The following is a 19,386-nucleotide window of genomic DNA, read 5'->3' on the forward strand; positions in this document are numbered from 1 at the left end:
TCCTAGCTGATTTTGTAGCTGTTGACGGATTTTTTTTTATCTCAAGTACGGTTAACTGTAAAACACTGACATCCTTGACACACCCTGCTGATAGGAGTGTAGAGCAAGTGTGAGCATTCAGCTTGCTTATATATGAAATACCTTGCAGTGGCATTAAACTGTATTACAGAGTCACAGCGTTTAGTCTTAGGGTCGTGAACGATAAAATGGAGAGGAAACGACTGTGGCCCAACGATGTAGATGATGGTGGCTTCAAATGTGATAGGTATTCAAATCACACAGCTCACATTCCTTTGACACCAGCTAATATCATTCAAGTCTAGCAGCCACAGAGAAAATAAATCACTTTAAGCCCAGTAAGATTGCCAGTATACAACTGAAATACATCTGTGTTGTTTATCACTAGACTGAGTCAAGCTGCGTTTGCCTTCAATTAGACTTCAAAATGCACTGCACTAAATAAGCCAAAGAGCAACCAAGGCTGAACAACAAGAACAGGTCTGAAAAACTTGAAGCCAGAAAATGCATTTTGTGGTGAACCCTGTTAACCGCTGACATTTTATATTCTTTTTAGGCATGTCGACAGTCTGCACCTAGATCTGTTGACTTCAGATACTTTTAGCCACAAAGCCCACAAGCTTCCGGGACGAAGAAAAAGAAAAAGTACAAAAGTAAACTAAGACGACAGCAGCAACAAGCTCTTCTATAAATACATATGGAAGATACAGTACACAAAAGATAGATCCACAGAATCATCCCTTATTAAGTGTTACCTCAATGTGATTTGGTTGTTCATCACTTGGCAGATGTCATAAGCAGATTTTCATATACTTCTTAAATTAAACTTTTAACTTGTTGTATGCATCGATGATGTGTGCCTTAATTAGTTCACGGTTTCTGTTTCTGCTCAAATTGTAACTCATGAAAACCATCAAATGACAAAGTTGGAGCAACAGTGACAAACCCCTCGGATGAATGAAACAACGTGTTCATAAAAACTACTTTACTTCATAATTACACTTCTGCATTTTGGCAATTGACTACACCAGGATACTGAGGGCCACAACCAGCTGTTACAACCATTAAATAAAACATGCTCCAACTTTAATTAGTTTTGAAGTGTTGTCAAGCGATTCTCTTATTTTTCTGTGCAATCTCTGTCAGCAACAACAGCATCTCTATATTTGGAAGTCTGAATGCAACAGCTCAAGGGAGACTTCTGTCTACATAGTGAAGTGCAACACTCTTGCTCCATGGGCTATTCAGAACTGTGCAACACAGATTTGCTTGCACATCAGTACTAAATTTAGGACAGCAATTTTTTGTCCCGGCAAATTCTGGCAAAGGAGGAACTTCATGTAAAAAGCCTTGCAACAGTTTATTTTCGGAATGGATAGTGGAAGTGTATGACAGTACAAGGAGAGAAGGCGGCAATGGACTCTTCACACCGAGCAAGATTCTCCCAAGGACTGTAAACCAATGGGACAGCATCTTTTGTTTTCCAGCATGGTGACAATTCAATTTCAAGCTAGGATTTTAGATCCTTCGAGGACATCTGAAACTTTTTTTTTTTTTTTTACATTTTACATCACAATGATAACCTAACTAAGGCACAGGGGCATTTGATGACATTTCTTCTGTGTTACGGACTCTAGCTGCGTCAGTCATATTGGGATCCTAATGACACTATGTTGCATTTGCAGCAGTGGTAAGGCTCTGGCCTCAATGGAGTAGGTTATTGTGGGCTATTTTTATAGGTCTGGGAAAAACTGAGTTTCATTATCTGCCAGATCTCAAGTCCAATGTTGATTTGTTGTGATCATCTCCACAGCTGTGCCTGCATCTGAAATTGTCTAATTGGCATCTGATGAGAATTGTTACAGCACTGAATAGCTACTGGAAGAGGTGTTGGTGAGACCAGTAGGGGGCACTCACCCTATGGTCTGTGTGGATCCCAATGCCCAAGTACTCACAAATAAGTGCTGTTCTTTATATGCTATATGAAAACTCTCTCTCCTCATGAATAAATGAATAACTTTGGCTGCTGTTGCATCATCCAGGTGGATGTTATACACTGGTGGTGATGGAGGTGGGACCATGTAACATGTAAAGTGCTTTGGGTGTCTTGATAAAGCACTATAGACTATACTTATTATTATATGTGGAAAGAATTTGTGAACATTTATTAACAGTAGCCTCGACTACAAAACAAATCACATAGATCATGTAATACCCAGCAGGTAGCCTATATGTAAGGCTATAAGGAATCTCTAAATAGGCAGTAGTGTGGAGTTTCTGAGTCACATATATTAGGAATTGTGAATAACTGTGAATCTACATAAAAATACATGTTAGTCTAACAAAATTCTCCAAAATGTCACTGCTACATGTTAAACAAAGTTTTCTGGACAAACATTTTTTAGTTGAACAGCAATGGTAAGAGCTAAATAGTTTGCGCATGCGTGATGAGCCAGAAAATCCTTCTCCATTTTGTGCTCTTTCGGATTCTTCGAGGATCAAAATATTGCCATACGGCTTTAGGTAAGTATTAATATTACTTTTAATTATATGCATGCAATGAATTTCATATTTCTGAGCTGACGGTGTGTTATTAGATTTATTTTATTAGAATTATTGTGTAAGGTTAAAAATGCAAATTGTTAAACAGCGGATAATTCATGTATAGTTTTTTTTTTTTTTTTTAACTAAGTCTTAACTTTTATATGTTGGAATAATTATAATTATACATTAAAGACATATCATGGAAGCACCGTTGCCCTCGACAAAAATGTTTTATGTAGGTTAAATGCACAAAAAACGGCTTGTGGCATAACATTTTTTATGTTTGTGTCACTGGTCAGAGAAAGATTAGCTCATTTAAATTCTCTAGACAGATTATCGTAGATTAGATCATTTATTTTAAGCATTTCAATTAAGTGATCAGGATCCCAGCGCGAATTCAGTATACTATCCCGCTTATATAACGCTATTAGTTTTGCCTGTCAATAATTAAATAAATAATAAATGATTGTACACATGATGAAGTTTCAATACAATAGCCAAAATAAACGAAACTGAAATTAGCGAGTAATATGTCTGTTTACCATACGATTATTTAAGTCCTTTACTGTTAGCTGAGTTTTTTTTGTCTGTAGGTGGCGCTGATTTGTAAGAGAGAAAGAAGACAGCGGAGTTGTGGATGCATTTAACCGGTGAGGTAGAACGTGTAATGTGTAAATGTGTAAGCCTCACATACACAATGTATGGATGGATGCAATGTAAATGTATGTTAGCCGTTTCTATGTGCGGTTTCATCGTTAAAATTTCACACGTACGGATATGTATGTAAATACGTATGCGTGTGTATAGAACAGATAATTCTTAAAAAAATATTCAGAGATTTCATAGAGATGTAGATCATGATTTTAAATATGGGAACATAAAGATAAAATATGTTCTAAAAGTGTACAATATAGCTCTTAAATGCATTACATTTTAACTTTTTTATAATAATTTTAATTAATATAAGGTTGGGATTTTTACAATATAAGGTTCCAACTGATAATTTTCTATTTTCCAGGATGATCCAAGGACTTAATGCAGTGTTTCAAGTTTCATCAATACAACTGAATTGTTTGTTATGAACAGATTTGTGAGGAATTTTTTTGAATCAACAACAAAGACCTTCTGGGAGTCTTCATGGCAGCTGTTGACATGTACACACCTAAGCTCCTGAAACTTTACAGAGCCAGAAAAGGAGCTTTCAGTCAGGACATGGTTGCGCTCCTAGAAAGACTTGATGAAAGGATAAGTTCAATTTCAGTGTTTTGATGGTTATATCTATGTTACTTTGGCTGATAATGAACACAGTTTTCATACTTTGGCTATTTGGTTGTTTCTTTTGTATGTTTTTCAAGACGACAAGACATTGTTAATCACAGGAGGACTGCGGCTTTGGAAGGCCTGCCTGTCTTTCTTCGCGAGAACCCAACCGAGCTATTCAAGAAGTGTAAAGTATGTATCAAAGACTTCAAAAGGCTTAAAGCAGTGGTCTTAAACTCAATTCCTGGAGGGCCACAGCTCTGCAGAGTTTAGCTCCAACCAGCTCCAACTCACACCTGCTTGGAAGTTTCTAGTAATCCTGAAGACCGTGCAGAGCTGTGGCCCTCCAGGAATTGAGTTTGAGACCACTGGCTTAAAGGGTTAGTTCATCCAAAAATGTAAATTCTGTCATCATTTATTCACCCTCATGTCATTTTAAACATGTAAGACTTGTGTTCATCTTCGGAACACAAATGAAGATATCTGTAATGAAATCTGAGAGATTTCTGTCCCTCTATTGACAGCCTACGCAACTACCACTTTCAAGCCCAAGAAAGGTAGTAAAAACAGCAAAAAATGTAGCCCATGTGACTCCAGTGGTTTAACCTCAATTTTGTGAAGTGACGCAAATGGTTTATGTGCAAAAAAACTAAAATGACGTCTTTATTCACAAAAAATAAATCTCCAACGCACGTTCACGAGTTGACGCAAGAGTAGATGTTCTCACCCATCCTGGAAGCACCATTTTTAGAAAACAAACCAAGACTTAAAGCAACATCAATGTAGAATTTAATAAACAAAGCTTGCATACAGCATCCCTCTTCCCCTGCTTTTAAACAGTGCAGCGCTTCCGGGTGAGAACGTCTGCTCTCGTCAACACAACATGCATGCGTCATGGTGATCTTGTGGTGATATTTTGCAAATAAAGATGTCATTTTAGTTTTTTTACACACAGCACTCGCATTGCTTATCAAATTGAGGTTAAAGCACTGGAGTCACATGGGTTACTTTAATGATGGCCCAGAAAAGGTAGTAAAGACTTGAAAGTGGTAGTTGCATTGGCTGTCAATGGAGGTACCGAAAGCTCCCAGATTTCATTTAAAATATCTTCATTTCTGTTTTGAAGATGAACGTAAGTATTACGGGTTTAGATTGACATGAGGGTGAGTAAATGATGACAGAATTTTCATTTTTGGGTGAACTAACCATTTAAAAGCAGGGATGTCCAATGTCCTGCAGAGTGTAGCTCCAACCTACCTGGAAGTTTCTAGTAATCCTGTGGATTATCTAGTTCAGATACGTTTAATTGGAGTTAAAGCTAAACTCAGCAGCACAGTAAGCCCTAGAGCAGGATTGTACACCTCTAGTTTAAACCGTTTCCAGATTTGGCATTTTCTGCTCATTATTTACTTGTTCTAGACCTGGTCTTGCAATTCTTTGTGTTATCCGTTTTATTATAATGTTCACTTTTGATTAATGATTTCACATTGTAAAACTATCTACCACTACAAAGTTGAAAACTAGTCTAATGCATAGTCTGTTCATAGTCTTAAAACATTAAAATACCACTTGCTTTTTCCTTTTTTTTTCTTTTTCTTTGAGAATAAAACATTAACAACTTTAATTTTAAACTAAAATATATTCCTATTGTGTTTGTATCACAGGGAACTGAAGATGGGACAAAAGGGGTCTTTGTTGGCATTCTCTATGTGTTAGAAGATAACACCCAAACAACACCACCAATGATCCAGAACATTGCTGTTGTACTGGAGGAGGTTGTTGTTCTGGAAGATCTCCCTGATCCCTCTTCTGCTCTGGCATACCTGTTTGGCCTTCTCTATGCTCTCAACTTTTCCTATCCTAAAAACCTCAAGTACACTTTTGATATGATCCAGAATGTGTTCATGGAGCTAGGGTCTGGGTGCACCCAACGTGTGCTCTCTCTTAAAAACAAACTGTTATAAGTAAAAATGGAACAGTGTGGTGGCATACCTTGTCACCAACAAAGTACAGTTTGGATACCAAATCTGGAGTGTGGATGCACCTTCCATGTCCTTTCTTTAAAAACAAATGGTTGTTGGTGAGGCATAATTGGACCAGTGTTTCCAGTTGTTTAAATTTTTTGAAAAGGTTAAGATTTTACATTGTCAAGACACTAAAAATACTGCATTTTTTGTAGGTTACAAACAACAATTGCGGTTTTATACAGAATGTTTACAGAATATTTACAAACTGTGCCTTGCAGTGGGTTTTTTTCCCTTCTTTTTTTTTGTCAGCAAGTTCCAAAGATCTCAAGTGCAGTTTGATATTGTTTTGAATGTTTATGGATCTGGCATTGACTGACCTGTTTGTCTATGCTTTGTTCTAAAGGCATTTGAAGCTAATTTGGACAAGTGTTTCCATGTTGTCTACATTTTAGTTTAAATTGTTCATTAAAGGGATAGTTCACTAAAAAATGAAAATGATGTAATCATTTACACACCCTCATGTTGTTCCAAACATCCCTTAAAGTGTTATATAACATTTCACTACATTCTTAATACAATTGTTACAATTTGCATGTGCTTTAATAATAAAATAAAAGATAAACTGATAAAGGAATAAGTCCATGTTTGTCATTTGTAAATATATGTAAAATCACTGGTGATGTACTTTATTTTACAAATTCATTTTTTGAATTTTTTGAAACAGAAAAAAAATGTATTACCTCAACAACAGGTTGCTGTGACAAGAATATTTTTATTAGCAAAATATGACAATCAACATTGCATGAATGAAAAAATTTACATTGGCTAAACAAAGTGTCTTTACTGAAAAGTACTGAAAAATAATTGTTGAGACAACTCAAAAGTCTTACTGCATCAAGTTGCCTCATATTTTTACGTTTTCTCAACTATTTTGTACAGTGGTAGTAGTTTGTGCCCTGGGACTCCCAAGTGGGGGACCCATTGTTGTTGTCCCCTTGAGCAAGATATTTACCTAGATTGCTCCAGAAAAAACCCAGCTATATAAATAGGTAATTCTATGTAAAACAAAACTGATATATTAATAGCTTAATCTATTCAGTATAATGTATTCCAATCATTTCATGTTTAAGAAGAGTTCTGCTCATTGTCTGATGACTGGAGGAGGAAAAGTCTGTGCTGTCAACAGTAAATAAAGGGCTGATGCAAAGCATCGCTTTCAAATACAGCCGCGTTGATTTCATCAGCAGTAGGAGACGCAATTTCTCAATTATACTACAAGAACAAGGTCCTTCCTCCCATCTATGAACCACATTGAGTTCCATCATAGCAACAACAGCAGAAATCAGATCTATACAGTATCTATCGATCTAAATCTCTGTCTCTATCTGTGTGTGTGTGTGTGTATATATATATATATATATATATATAGTGACACACCCACCCCTAGAGCAAATGAGTAGGGCTCTCCGGCCATAGCAGCAACTCCTCTGGGTCTTCCAGTGGCCCTGTGCCTGGCCAGCTGGTTCTAGTGCTTCTGGCCATTCCTCTTCCTTGGCCATCTCTGGGAGGAGTAACTCTTCCTCCTACTTACTGCACACTGTTGGGATTTATTAAACCACTTTACCATAAAACTGATATATTTTGGTTTGTTTTTTCAATAATTACCATCATTTTAAAACATTTTACTCACCAAAATTTCTAAAATTCGGCAAGCACTGGAATGCCACGTGAGATGCTGAATACTACCCTCCAGTCTCAAAGGCTACCCTTGCCTAAATTATGATTAAGAAATTACTGTCCTCATGCTCACAGACAGGTCTAAATCCATGGGTGTTGACCCCACCATCTCCCTCTATGACTGGATAAAAGTGATCATCTGGGGGCCACCCCTCCCCCTGACATGAGGCAGTGTATTCACTGCCCGCTCTGCAGCCATGTACGCGTCTACCTGTCCATTCGGAAATTAACTACTGGATTTCATGACTACTGCTGCACTGTAACATCTGCATTTACATCAAGCATCCTGCCCGGTTTAAACTTGCTGGAGGTGGATAAGAATCTCTGAAGCTGTAAATGCAGCGTGTTTCCTGTCAGTATCAGTCAGGTTTAATAAGTATTCCAGTGTAACACCCAATATTTGTGGAACAAATGCTGTAGTTGTGCATGTCGTATTTGATATTGCTGTTGTTGCCTTCTGGGATACAAGGAGTCAGACCCCACTGGCACTGACTTTCTTCCTTTGAAGTTCAGAGGCTGAATTAACATTAAGAACAATTAAGGCCAAGTATCCTTAGACCAACTCTCTGTGAAACTCTGCTGGCTTATTCAGAAAATCCCTTAATTAGGGCAACTGGCATTCTAACCTGGATATCCAGGGTTCATGTATAAATAATCACACAAAATAAATATTTTAATTTCAATTTGTATGGTCACTGTTTATAGATGCAAAAATATATAAAGCGTCTGTGTGTGTAAGTATACACATATATTGTACATAATTTTTCAATAAAGTCAACAACCTTTCAATAGAACCATATACAAATGGCAAATTATGCAAAGTGTATACCAAATGTAGTACACAAACGTAATATTACAGGTATGGAAGGAACTAATGAAAATTCTTAATGCCCCATTATTTTAATATTGGCATACAGGATATGAAATTAACCGACAAACTATACAACTAACAGTAGATATCCGCATCTTCAAATCACTTTCTAAGCTTCAGGAAGCAGTGTAGAGCAAAGGATTCCACAATATCCCTGTCCTGCAAATCTGATCTGTACTACCAGACACACTGTCCAGCTTACACAAGCACTTGAAGAATCTGTCTGTGCTTGCCAACTAACTGTGAAGAACACGATGGCATCACTATGGATGGCACAACTGTCAAAGCTTTTTTTTTTTTTTCTGGTTCCACTGAAGTTTCAAATCATAAATTCATGAGCTTTTCATGAAAATAGGTGATTTAATGTATAAATTGCCATTACATTTGATACCTACTTATAATATACCGTTTTCTTTCCACTTGTTGCACATTTTATTCTGTATTCCATGTAATTGTTTTAGTAATTAGTACTAAAAGGCAATTATATAGGCAGTCTAATAAGTTTCACTCTAATAAGACTGAAATTGTAACTAAAATGTTCAGTGTTTTTGAAAGGGAGATAATATAGCTCACCAGGGCTGTCAATTCCATTAATTTAATTATTATTTATTTATTTATTTCTTGGCAGATGCCCTTATCCATGGCGACTTACAAAACATTCCTGATGCAGATTCTTAACATTCCAACTGCATCGCATTATTCTAGATTCAGTTTCAATGCTTTGAGGGCTGTCTAATTAGATTGTTTTTTATTGCCACAAAGTGTGCTCTCATGTTTAAAAATAGGAATTATGTGCATTTTATCAGACTGAGTATATAATATTTAAATCTGTTAGCCATTATTTGGTGTTATAAAACAAAGTTGTGAAAAACTCCCAAATCAATAGTGTAACAGCTGTACTCAATGGTTTGTTTTTGAAAGAAGATCCTCTCTTCAATGTGTTTAAACAAATACCATTACATCCGATGAGTATCAAAGCCTTGCTCATTCTACTTCATTGTGAACAGGAGTTAACATTCACATTACCCTCAAACGGCCACAGGGAATTTAACAATTATAGGAGCAACATGTTTATGCTTACCATTTCATGCACCAAGTGTGAATGAGTCAAAGATGGGGAATGGTGAGTACTGCCTAGCTCTTGCACCAAATCAAGATTAAACCCGTTTTCACGCTTCAAGTAGGCTATTTGCCAGGCCTTAATGTTTACCAATGACACTGGAGTCCTTTTCAGTCACCTCAGGTTGCCCTCCATTTTCAGTGGCATCAGTATAACACCACGACAGTGACTTAACATTGCACCTAGGTAAGTATGGTCAAAACAATGTATTTTGGACTGTTGGCAAAAGTTTATTAATGTCAATCTAGAGACAAATATGTAATTTTATAGGACACAAAAACCTTATTGAGGGGCTATAAAGAACTGACTCCTTAAACCAATTTGAAGAAGATGGCATCTAATTAAATACCACACTAATTGGCAAAGAGTCTAATGAATAAGTAAAAGCCATTGACATTTTGGTAGGTTCATGTATTGTTTTCTCTCATCTTTTAATCAGCAAAAGGGCAACTTCTGTCCACAAGCACTCACTGACATTCCTTCATTCATTCATTATGTATTTATTTATTTGCACTTTTGTAAATTAAAACTCTACAAATCAAATTCTGTGCCAAAAATAGGATATATACAAAATTAAAAAAAAAAAAAAAAAAAACAGTTGCCATTTACCCTTGGAACAGAAGTGATTGCTACACAGGCACATTTGGAAGCATCACGAGTCTTTTCTGATTGAATAGCTAGTCCAAGAAGATCATTACATCGAAGAAGAAATACACAAACTGTGAGACAGATGTAGACAGTTGAGGAGCAATAAAGAGGATTGGCCTGAAACTTTTATTAGCACCATCACACAAAACCCCTCAATCCCCCTCCCATTTTCTAAAATCTTTGGAGCATTAACATCCAATCAGGGATTAGGATTTATTGGCTATCAAGCTTGGCAAGAAGCACATGAAATTCAATTAAGTCCGAGCAGTTCAACCTGCTCATGTAACCTTTCCCACTTGTTGTGGTTTAATTTGTTGCATAACTTAAATTAAAGTCCCTTAAAGAATCTGTATGATCCTTTGCTGTTGCTCTGGCTTGAAAATATGGTATATATTTTGGACCGAAAATGCCACACTAAAGTAATGCTTACTCTGGGACCATTAACAATGTGTGTGCCAAGTCTGGGTCAGGTGGTACATTTTCCTAAATAACACAGAAGAATTTCAAACAGCCCAAGGTTTTATAGCACATACTTTTCCAGTCTAAAGCATACTAGTCTTAAGCCATCTAAATACATCAATGTTTGACCAAATATATTTGACAGTTTTGAGCTCCACTATCCATCTGAAGTTCCGGGATTCAAGTTTTGAACAAGTCTAACTTTTGGAAGCTTGTTTTTGGTGAAATAGTCAGTTGTCCATGATAAATTCTCAAAAGGAAGAGAAAATCACATAATAGGCTAAATCCATCAGAATATAAAGTAATTAAGATGGACACTAGTCCTTTAAAGCATTATATATCTCTGGCAGAATACCATAGTACCTGATTCACAGAACTATACCTGGATTAATGTAAATTAAGAGCAGAAATGATGCATGGTAAGATCTTTGAATAGCTTAGCACATTATAAATGAAACACTTCGCTTTAGGAAGTAACACCAGTAATCAGATCAGCAAGTGGCTTCACAGCAGTATTGATGAAATGCCACAATTCCACAGAAAATAAAACATATGAAACAATGAATTTGCAATATAAAACATTCATTGAACTATACATCTTTCATTTATCTTTGCTAAATGGGAGAATTATGATTTTTCATTCTCACTTTCAAAATATATATAGTATGTGTCAAAAAGCGGTCTCGATCTTAGTGATGGAAAAAATACAACTAAACACACATGTACATATATACATTACAGAGTATGTGTATGTATGCGTGTGTGTGCGCATGCGTGCGTGCGTGCATGCATGTATATTCATAATAGACAGAAGGTCAAGACTGGTTGAATCAATATGCTTACACATATAATTTAGCCAGTAATGCAATCCGGTTCCTGCTGTTCATCCAACTAGGGATTCTCCAGTAAGCTCATGTAATCAAAACAGCCAGCAGGCAGGACAGCCTGTGTTCATATCACAGTCATAATTTACAATACTAACATTAGCAGCACACTAGGAATGTACTGTACCTTCTTTGAGGGCGTAACCAATTTAATTCCACATGGATAAACAGCAGTAACTAAAAAAAAACTTTAAACACTGAAGGGAATTACTACCTCTCTCTCTGAAATGTATCATACATTTTCTTTTATTTGCTTTTGCTGTGTGTTTTTAAGTACACTTTTTAAGAAGAAAGGAAGGAATTTAGCATGTGACAGCTGACAGGTTTCAAGGCCTTAAAACAGCAGCTTTGTCACTTATATGCAGTAGATTGCCTTTAATGAGATTACCAGTGGTCAATACTTGAGTAGCATCACAATTGAACAGGCACAGTATGGAAAAGATTATGGTTACCCAACTCCCCAGGTAACACTGCTTGTCATTGGAGAGGACATCAGTAACAGAGAATAATGAATTGGGAAAATATGTATTTATAGAATAGCAGTAAACATAAGGGCTTACAATTTGTTGGACTGCTGTCAATAAAAAGGCCCATGAGAGGGAATGTGGGTCACTACATGATGTACATCAATAACTCTGTAAGGGAAGCAGGCTCTTGTGAGGATTTCCTATAGCTTTACAGTGCAAGCCCCTAGCAGCACAGCAGGCTAAACAAACATAAGAGGAGTCAATAGGCCATGCATCTCAGAGGACAGCAGTTAAAAATGTGGCTGTATCAAGATGTTTATCTTGGCCGTGTACAGTAACTGGAGTACGGATTTAGAATCTGTCGTTTCATGGGTGAGCCAGCATTTATATAAAATTAATCCAGGTAGATCATGAGTTGAGCTCAGTCAGCCAAGCTGAAATAGCTCAGCAGTTTCCCCCAATTAAGTTCCTTTCCAGAGAACCTGTCTAGGAAGACGGGAATCAGAGCTGACTCCTCTTTTTCAGACACTCACACAGTGTGGAGTGGAAACCAAAAAGTAAACTTGTGGGCTTCAAAACAGCACTTCTCAGAGTGCAGGTCGGATAGATTTTGCTATTGAACTTGTTCGGAAAAGGCATCATGGCAAATTGCACTAATGAAGCGAAAAGTATATTTGTTATTCACGTTTTGCTCTGACCACATATAGGCTGCAAACTTTAATGATCACTTAACCAGCCACACAAACAGAACAAAAAAGCTAAATACAAAACAATAAGACACAAATGCTATAGCTGGATATGTTTACATCCAAAATCCTGCTATGTTCAATGCATGCAAGGTAAGGCATTATAGTAGAATTTATTTGGGGCAAATACACAGTATGGAAGACAGGGCTCTCCCACACCAAGATAACTCTCAGTGATGCTGGCACAGGGCTACAAGAATTACATGGAAGCAGTATGGCATCAACCAGTGTTCAAATAAAATAATCAACATTGCGACATTAATTGTAAATTATACTTACAAATGAAATGCTGCCTGAGCCAATTAATATATGACAATGGATAGCAGTTTTGGAATGAAGTAAAAAAAAGAAAAATAAGTGTATTCCAAATGCAACTTTCACTGTACTGTATTTTGCAATCATTGACTGTTAAATGGATCCTCTAAAAGGAGTTTCTTTTTGCACCAATGAATAAAAAGAACACCATACTGGTATCATTATCCTGCAAGGGTCATTCCAGAACATGATAGTAACCCTAGAGCTACAACTGCATGCAGCGGCAACAGAAGAACACTAGACAACACACACCATCCCCCTCTCCTCTGAGCTTCGTTATGGGGGATATAATTAGAACCAGAGGCTGCCAGGGATTCATAAAGCAGATCAATGGCAAAATATTACTAATGTGAGCAATTAAGTAGCAGAATAGTACAATTAAAATGAAAAACAAAACCAGGACAAATTAAAGTTTCAGATTTTTAGCACAAGTAGTTGAATTAATTGTTTTAATACTGTATTTAAAAAAAAAAAAGAAATTGGATACAAAGGAATTCCTACTACAAATGGGCCTTAATCATTAACCCAGGTCTTTAATTAACACCATTTAACAGACTATTTTCTGAATTGGAATAATTTAATCCTTAACTCACTTCTACGTGATTCAAATACAGGAAAAATACAACATTGTGGATGATAATCAAGAGACAGATGTACAGTTAGGTCGATAAATATTTGGACAGTGACATCAATTGTCATCATTTTGGCTCTGTACGCCACCACAATGGATTTGAAAGGAAACAATGAAGATGTGCTTTAAGTGTAGACTTTCATCTTTAATTTGATAGTAGTTACATCCAAATTGGGTGAACAGTGAAGGAATGACACCCTTTTTATATGTGGTCCCCCCAATTGTAGGGGCTGAAAACTAACAAAATCATGAATAAAATTGTGAGTTTCAATACTTCGATGCAAATCCTTTGCAGTCAATGACTGCCTGAAGTCTGGAACACATAGACATCACCAGATGCTGGGTTTCTTCCCTGGTGATGCTCTGCCAGGCCTGTACTGCAGCTGTCTTTAGTTCCTGCTTGTTCTTGGGGCGTTATGCCTTCAGTTTTGCCTTAGAAATCAAACCAAACAAGTTGATTTGGCCACACCTAATGTTGTGCTATCTCTCTGATTGGTTTGTTTTGAAAAATTGGTGTAATTCCTACAACGTTCACTCAATTTGGATTTAACTACCCTCAAATTAAAGATGAAAGTCTACACTTAAAGCACATGTTTGTTTCCTTTCAAATCCATTGTGGTGGCATACAGATCCAAAATGATGACAATTGTGTCACTGTCCAAATATTTATAGCCAAACTGTATATCTGATGGTCAGTGGCACCCAAGAACTGAACAGGAGAACCCTTAATCTAGAAATGACTGTGTCTTGTACTGTTTAGACCATAAGGATTGGTGGTTAATGGTGTGGGGGGGGGGGGGGGGGGGAATTGGTTAAATTAGTTTTCTTAGATTTCTTTTTTTTTTTTTTTTTAATCCCCTCCTCCCCCCTGCCCCATGGTAACCTTGAACACTTACCACTTTAAGAACAATGCTGTCTAGATGAATCAGCAATTCATCATTTTCAAAAATTCAAAATTGTCACCAAAATGTTATGTAAAACAAGTGGGGGTCTCTCCTGTTTTCTGCCCTCTCTCTCTCTAATATCCCAGAAAGGGTGGCACTGAATGACGGAAAGTCTATTTTACTATAGTTAAAAACTAAAAGCTTTTTTGGTTTGTTTTAAAAAGTGTTACTTAATTAACATCTAATGAAAATGTGCTTGTCTTTCTCTTGATATTTACAGGGTATCTCCCAAGTTCAAAATCTACAGGTCACCTACAAGGAAACGTGATTATGGCTTTGGGTCACAGGGTCTTTTGTTCTTATGTTCAAAGTCTCTGCAACTCCATTCCCAAGGAAAATCAGAGTATCTGATTTTAAATCAAGCTTAACTACCATTTTTTAGGAAGAAACTTGTGAATGCTTTTATAACCTGTTTTTCCAAGTGTGATGTTTTATCACTTGTGTTTGCTGTATCAAAGAAAGTTTATTATTAAGGTTTTGAGTAGTGATGATTTGAAATTCCTATTTCATCAAACTAGCAAATGTTAATGGTGGTTCATTCTATCAGCATTCATCAAAGGTACAATATAGAGCCTTTTATATACCCACCATGCAAAAGAAGGATTTTTACAACTTAAAATTAACACTTAATTTCCCTAACTCCCTAAAGGCAGTGTGAGGTGTATTGTAATCACCAGGTTCACTGAACACCACCAAAAAATAATCATGGTTAATGTATACATCTGTATATTCAAACACTAACTAAACTCCTATAGGGAACAAATTGTTTGCCTCCTCACCCATATTGCACTGCCATATCCCCATATTAAATTGAAAGTGCATGTGTAGCAAGTCTGCATCATGTCTGTAATGTTTATACTGAAGAGACAAACAAAGCACTTCATGCTTTTAAAGAAAAAATGGTCGTTTGCCCAACACTGAAAGAAAGAAAAAAAGAATTAAAAAAAAAAAAAAAAAAAAAAAAACTCATAACTGCTTTTTGATCCCACTCATGTGCATTTCACATTCACTAGGAGGATACAAATGAACTTGCAGTATCCACTCTGCTTTTTAAGCCAAAGCCTAATTCAAAAGTGTAGTTTCCCCTCTGAGTTTGAAACAAAACTAGATTTAATACGTTGCACATCATTCATGAGAATGAGTCATTCATGTCCAAAAGGCATTTATTGGCACCTTCTGCCCAATCACAGGCTTGGCATTTGCCAAACGAAATGGCATAAATGAAACATAAGTGAACACTCAATATATAGGTGGACAAAATGCAGGCATCTCATTGGTAGTTTACTCCAAAGTAAACCACCTTAGGGTCAGAAAACATAAAAACACAAATTATTAATTAAACTTGTTCACAACAGGATGTTTTTTTTGGGGGGTAGCTGCAGTTAGTTTTTCTGAAAAAATCTATACAGTAAATTCACCAGTGTTGAATTAACACCCAACAGTGTTAAAATTAATTCTAAAAAAGTTTATATAATACACACTCACCAGAGTAATACATTTTTATACTGCCTCAGAGATAAAAGTTCTGCTCTGAGGGAGTTAAATAAGCAACTCTTATAAGTTTTATTTTATTTTATTTTATTTAACACTGCACTACTATCACCAGTGTTAACTCTGTTACTCCATTAAATTGTTAAACCCCTGTTTACTCTGTAACTAGCGTTACCACAAGATTTGCTTCTATACACTCTGGGTGATCAGAAATGTGTGCATGTGTATAATTGATACTGTGTATTAAAATCTAGCAGTCCTTTGTTAGAGAGAGAGAGAGAGAGAGAGAGAGAGAGAGAGAAAATAAATATTGGTTTACAATTTACTTTTCAGTAAATAAATACCCAGACCCAAGCAAACACATAAACAGGTCAGGCATATACAGTGAATGCTTACAAGCACCACCACAAACTGATAAATAGCCAAACATTCTGGTTTGGGGTTGACTCAAAGACATGAGTTCTGAGTTAGGGTAGAAAAATCTGACAACACAAATATAAATACATTAAACACTGGGGTTTCAACACTACAGATTTTGCCATGTATATGATTTACATTTTCTATAGGTAAAAAAAGCCACCTATGCCAAGATATTTCTTCAAAACACAACAGCAGCTGCCCTTCTTCATCTATAATTAAGAGGGGAGCTAGATAAAATATGTGTTTCAGTGGCACACAGCAGTTTCTTGGAATTAAACTGGAATGCTATCGACACACAGAGGGTATACAGAGTACACAATACAGTAGGGTTTTGTCAATAAAACCTAATTTTAACTGGAGAATGTAAAATATTTGAAAAAATAGTTGTTTAAGAAAGGGAAAAAAAAAACTGATAATTGCTTACAATTCAACTATCGAATGAATGTCATCATTTCTCAGTCAGGCTGTGCTAAAGAAACAAACAACTAAATTAATAACTCACTTATCCCAACTATGATCAATCTGAAAAAACAGGTGGGGGGGAGGGGGTATGCTAGTATAACATACATCTGATTCCTAACACTGAGCATTGGTGTTACTGATGCTGGATTATATTCAAAGGTATTTTAGGAAATATTAATGTCAGTTAAACAAATATATACTATTTCTTCCTTAAAGACGAGTTTTAAAGATCCCAGGAAAGGCACTAGTTTTAGTCTGATCTCTGAATGTAGTTACACAGCATCGGCGAGGTACCCATTGCTGAGTGTTCATCACATCTCAGATCCAGATATTTATAGTCACAGCTGGCCAACCTATACATGTTTTACAGCTGGAAAAACCCCTTGATCAACACTCATCATCAGCAGACAATGCCGAACTACCAATCTGAACAGATAAAGCTGGAGGGTCAATATTCGTGGCAGGAAGGTAGCTGAACAGAATGCAAGTTGACAGATGTAAACACCGCAAGCACTCCACTTTCACTCCCGGGTAACTACAAGTTCAAAGTCACCCAGTGACCATCAGAAGGCATTTGCTATGCATTCAAGTTGTCTTTCAACTATTATTCTACATGTGCTTTCAGAATGCCTAGTTTAGTCTTTTTTAAATTACTAGGTTGGCATGCAACCATCACTGTTGGCTGCATATCACACATATCCTGCAAGATGTGTTAACAGAGCCAGAGAGCTCTATTACTGCACCAATTGTACCAGGAAACATCTCTAAACCAGTGACACTGCAGGACATGCAGCTGTACTAAATTACCATTTCTTTATTTTGCACGTATTAAGCTTTCCATATTAAATCATTTTGCTTGCTTTGCAGAGTACTACACTACAGTACTAGATCTTACTAGGTACTACAGTTTAGATATACTGGACAAAACAAATCACTCCTAATAACACTTCCAAAACAGTATGTACAAATATAGCTTTGAAAGTGCACCAGTACCTATACTTTTTAGTTTTTAGTTTTTCTTCCATGTTGGAAGTTTAAAGCTAGCCTAAAGAAAGAAAAAATAAAGTTAGAGAAGGGTTGCACATGTCCCTAAGCACAAATCGAAAAATCTGCATCCTGTTAAAAGTAAAGTTCTACGAAATTCAGTAGTTTATATGTACACTAGTGTAAAGCTAGCACATCTCTCTCGCTTTACTTTTGGTTGACTAGGAATTTAGCTACCCCCACCCCCCTCATTGGGCATTACTGCCTCCAGGTAAACTATGTGAAATGTGTTTTTTCTCCCAACCCCCCTTGGCGTGTCCCGTAATCTCCATTTACACCACTATTTGAGCGGCCGCTGGACGCAGCTCTCCTGATGGCTGGTGAATGTGCGGTCGGTCTCCATCACTGTGACAGTCCCAGTGACAACATGAACCCAGCGCGGCCAGTCGGGAAACAACATGGGGGGGGCGCTTAAAACTTGTATTAGATCCCAAAATACCATGGCCGGGCACAGCACAAGTCAGGAAACCCAGTACTGACACTTCTACTGCACCTACTCGCCGGTGCTCATGAGAAAACGTAGTTTCATCACACAAACTGAAAGGGTGTTATACTAGTAAACTACAGAAGGACATGTCCTGCTGTTGGCGTTTCCTTGTTAAAATAAGAACAGCCTTCTTCTTGTGCTCCTACTGCACCAACTCGAAACACCTTCATTATACAGTATTTATTAACCAAACTGTGTGTTGCTAGAACAGATACTCTGCCATTTTTGGAGCGGGTGCTTCGCATTGCAATGGATCAGACAGGTCGGAAATGCACATGCACGGCTCAGCTGCGGGATAACACTAGCCCTGGCAGCGCCGTTGTTATTTCCCTCGGCTTGGGAACTTTACTTACCATTTTTCAGCTCATGTTTCACTGTAAACAGGTCACCTTCTCCTGAGGATCCCTCCATCGTCGGCGACACGATCGCAAATCCGGCGTCGATTAAATAAATAGTGACAATACTGGTGCCGAGGTAAATCCGATCCAAGAGGAGTATCTCAAAAATGAAGTGGAAGTAGTCCAAACTAAAGCCCAAATTATATCCCTGTTTCTCTACAACTGTGTAGGTCTAGTACTACTACAACACCACTACCTACCTTGCACAACCAAGCCATAGCCCGCCCCTCCGCTGCGACGATTGGGGTTGCTAGGCGAAATCAAGACCAGCGATTGGACACTATTTCCGCCAATCAACTGCCCCTGGTTAGGAGCCCCCTCCTTAAAAATAAACTACCCCGCGTCTTTGCGACACTCTGATTGGCTCTGGCCGTGGTAGCTCGTCCGCTTATTGGTCACTGGAGCTGACGCTCAAAATGGTCGGGCCTCCTTGCTGCTGCATTTTCCCGCCTACTCTCCTTATCTCGCTGCGG

The 19,386-nt window shown here is 37.3% G+C and overlaps 1 protein-coding gene and 1 long non-coding RNA gene across 2 annotated transcripts in view; one reads left to right on the forward strand and one right to left on the reverse strand.

Annotated features, from left to right (window-relative positions):
• rps6ka5 (ribosomal protein S6 kinase, polypeptide 5) overlaps positions 1 to 19,106 on the reverse strand; it is a 53,461-nt gene extending 34,355 nt beyond the window's left edge. Inside the window, exon 1 of the mRNA XM_066694437.1 lies at positions 18,869 to 19,106. Coding sequence (XP_066550534.1) covers positions 18,869 to 18,926 — 58 coding nt within the window. The 5' untranslated portion in view covers positions 18,927 to 19,106. The remainder of the gene's footprint in view (positions 1 to 18,868) is intronic.
• On the forward strand, positions 1,435 to 6,406 carry LOC136716843 (uncharacterized). Its single transcript, XR_010805154.1, has 4 exons — positions 1,435 to 2,541; positions 3,156 to 3,212; positions 3,581 to 4,014; positions 5,487 to 6,406. It is a non-coding gene; the product is annotated as an uncharacterized LOC136716843 (long non-coding RNA).
• Positions 19,107 to 19,386: the final 280 nt, after the last annotated feature.

The sequence above is a fragment of the Amia ocellicauda genome, chromosome 21 (assembly GCF_036373705.1).
Source record: "Amia ocellicauda isolate fAmiCal2 chromosome 21, fAmiCal2.hap1, whole genome shotgun sequence".
NCBI classification, from domain to species: domain Eukaryota; kingdom Metazoa; phylum Chordata; class Actinopteri; order Amiiformes; family Amiidae; genus Amia; species Amia ocellicauda.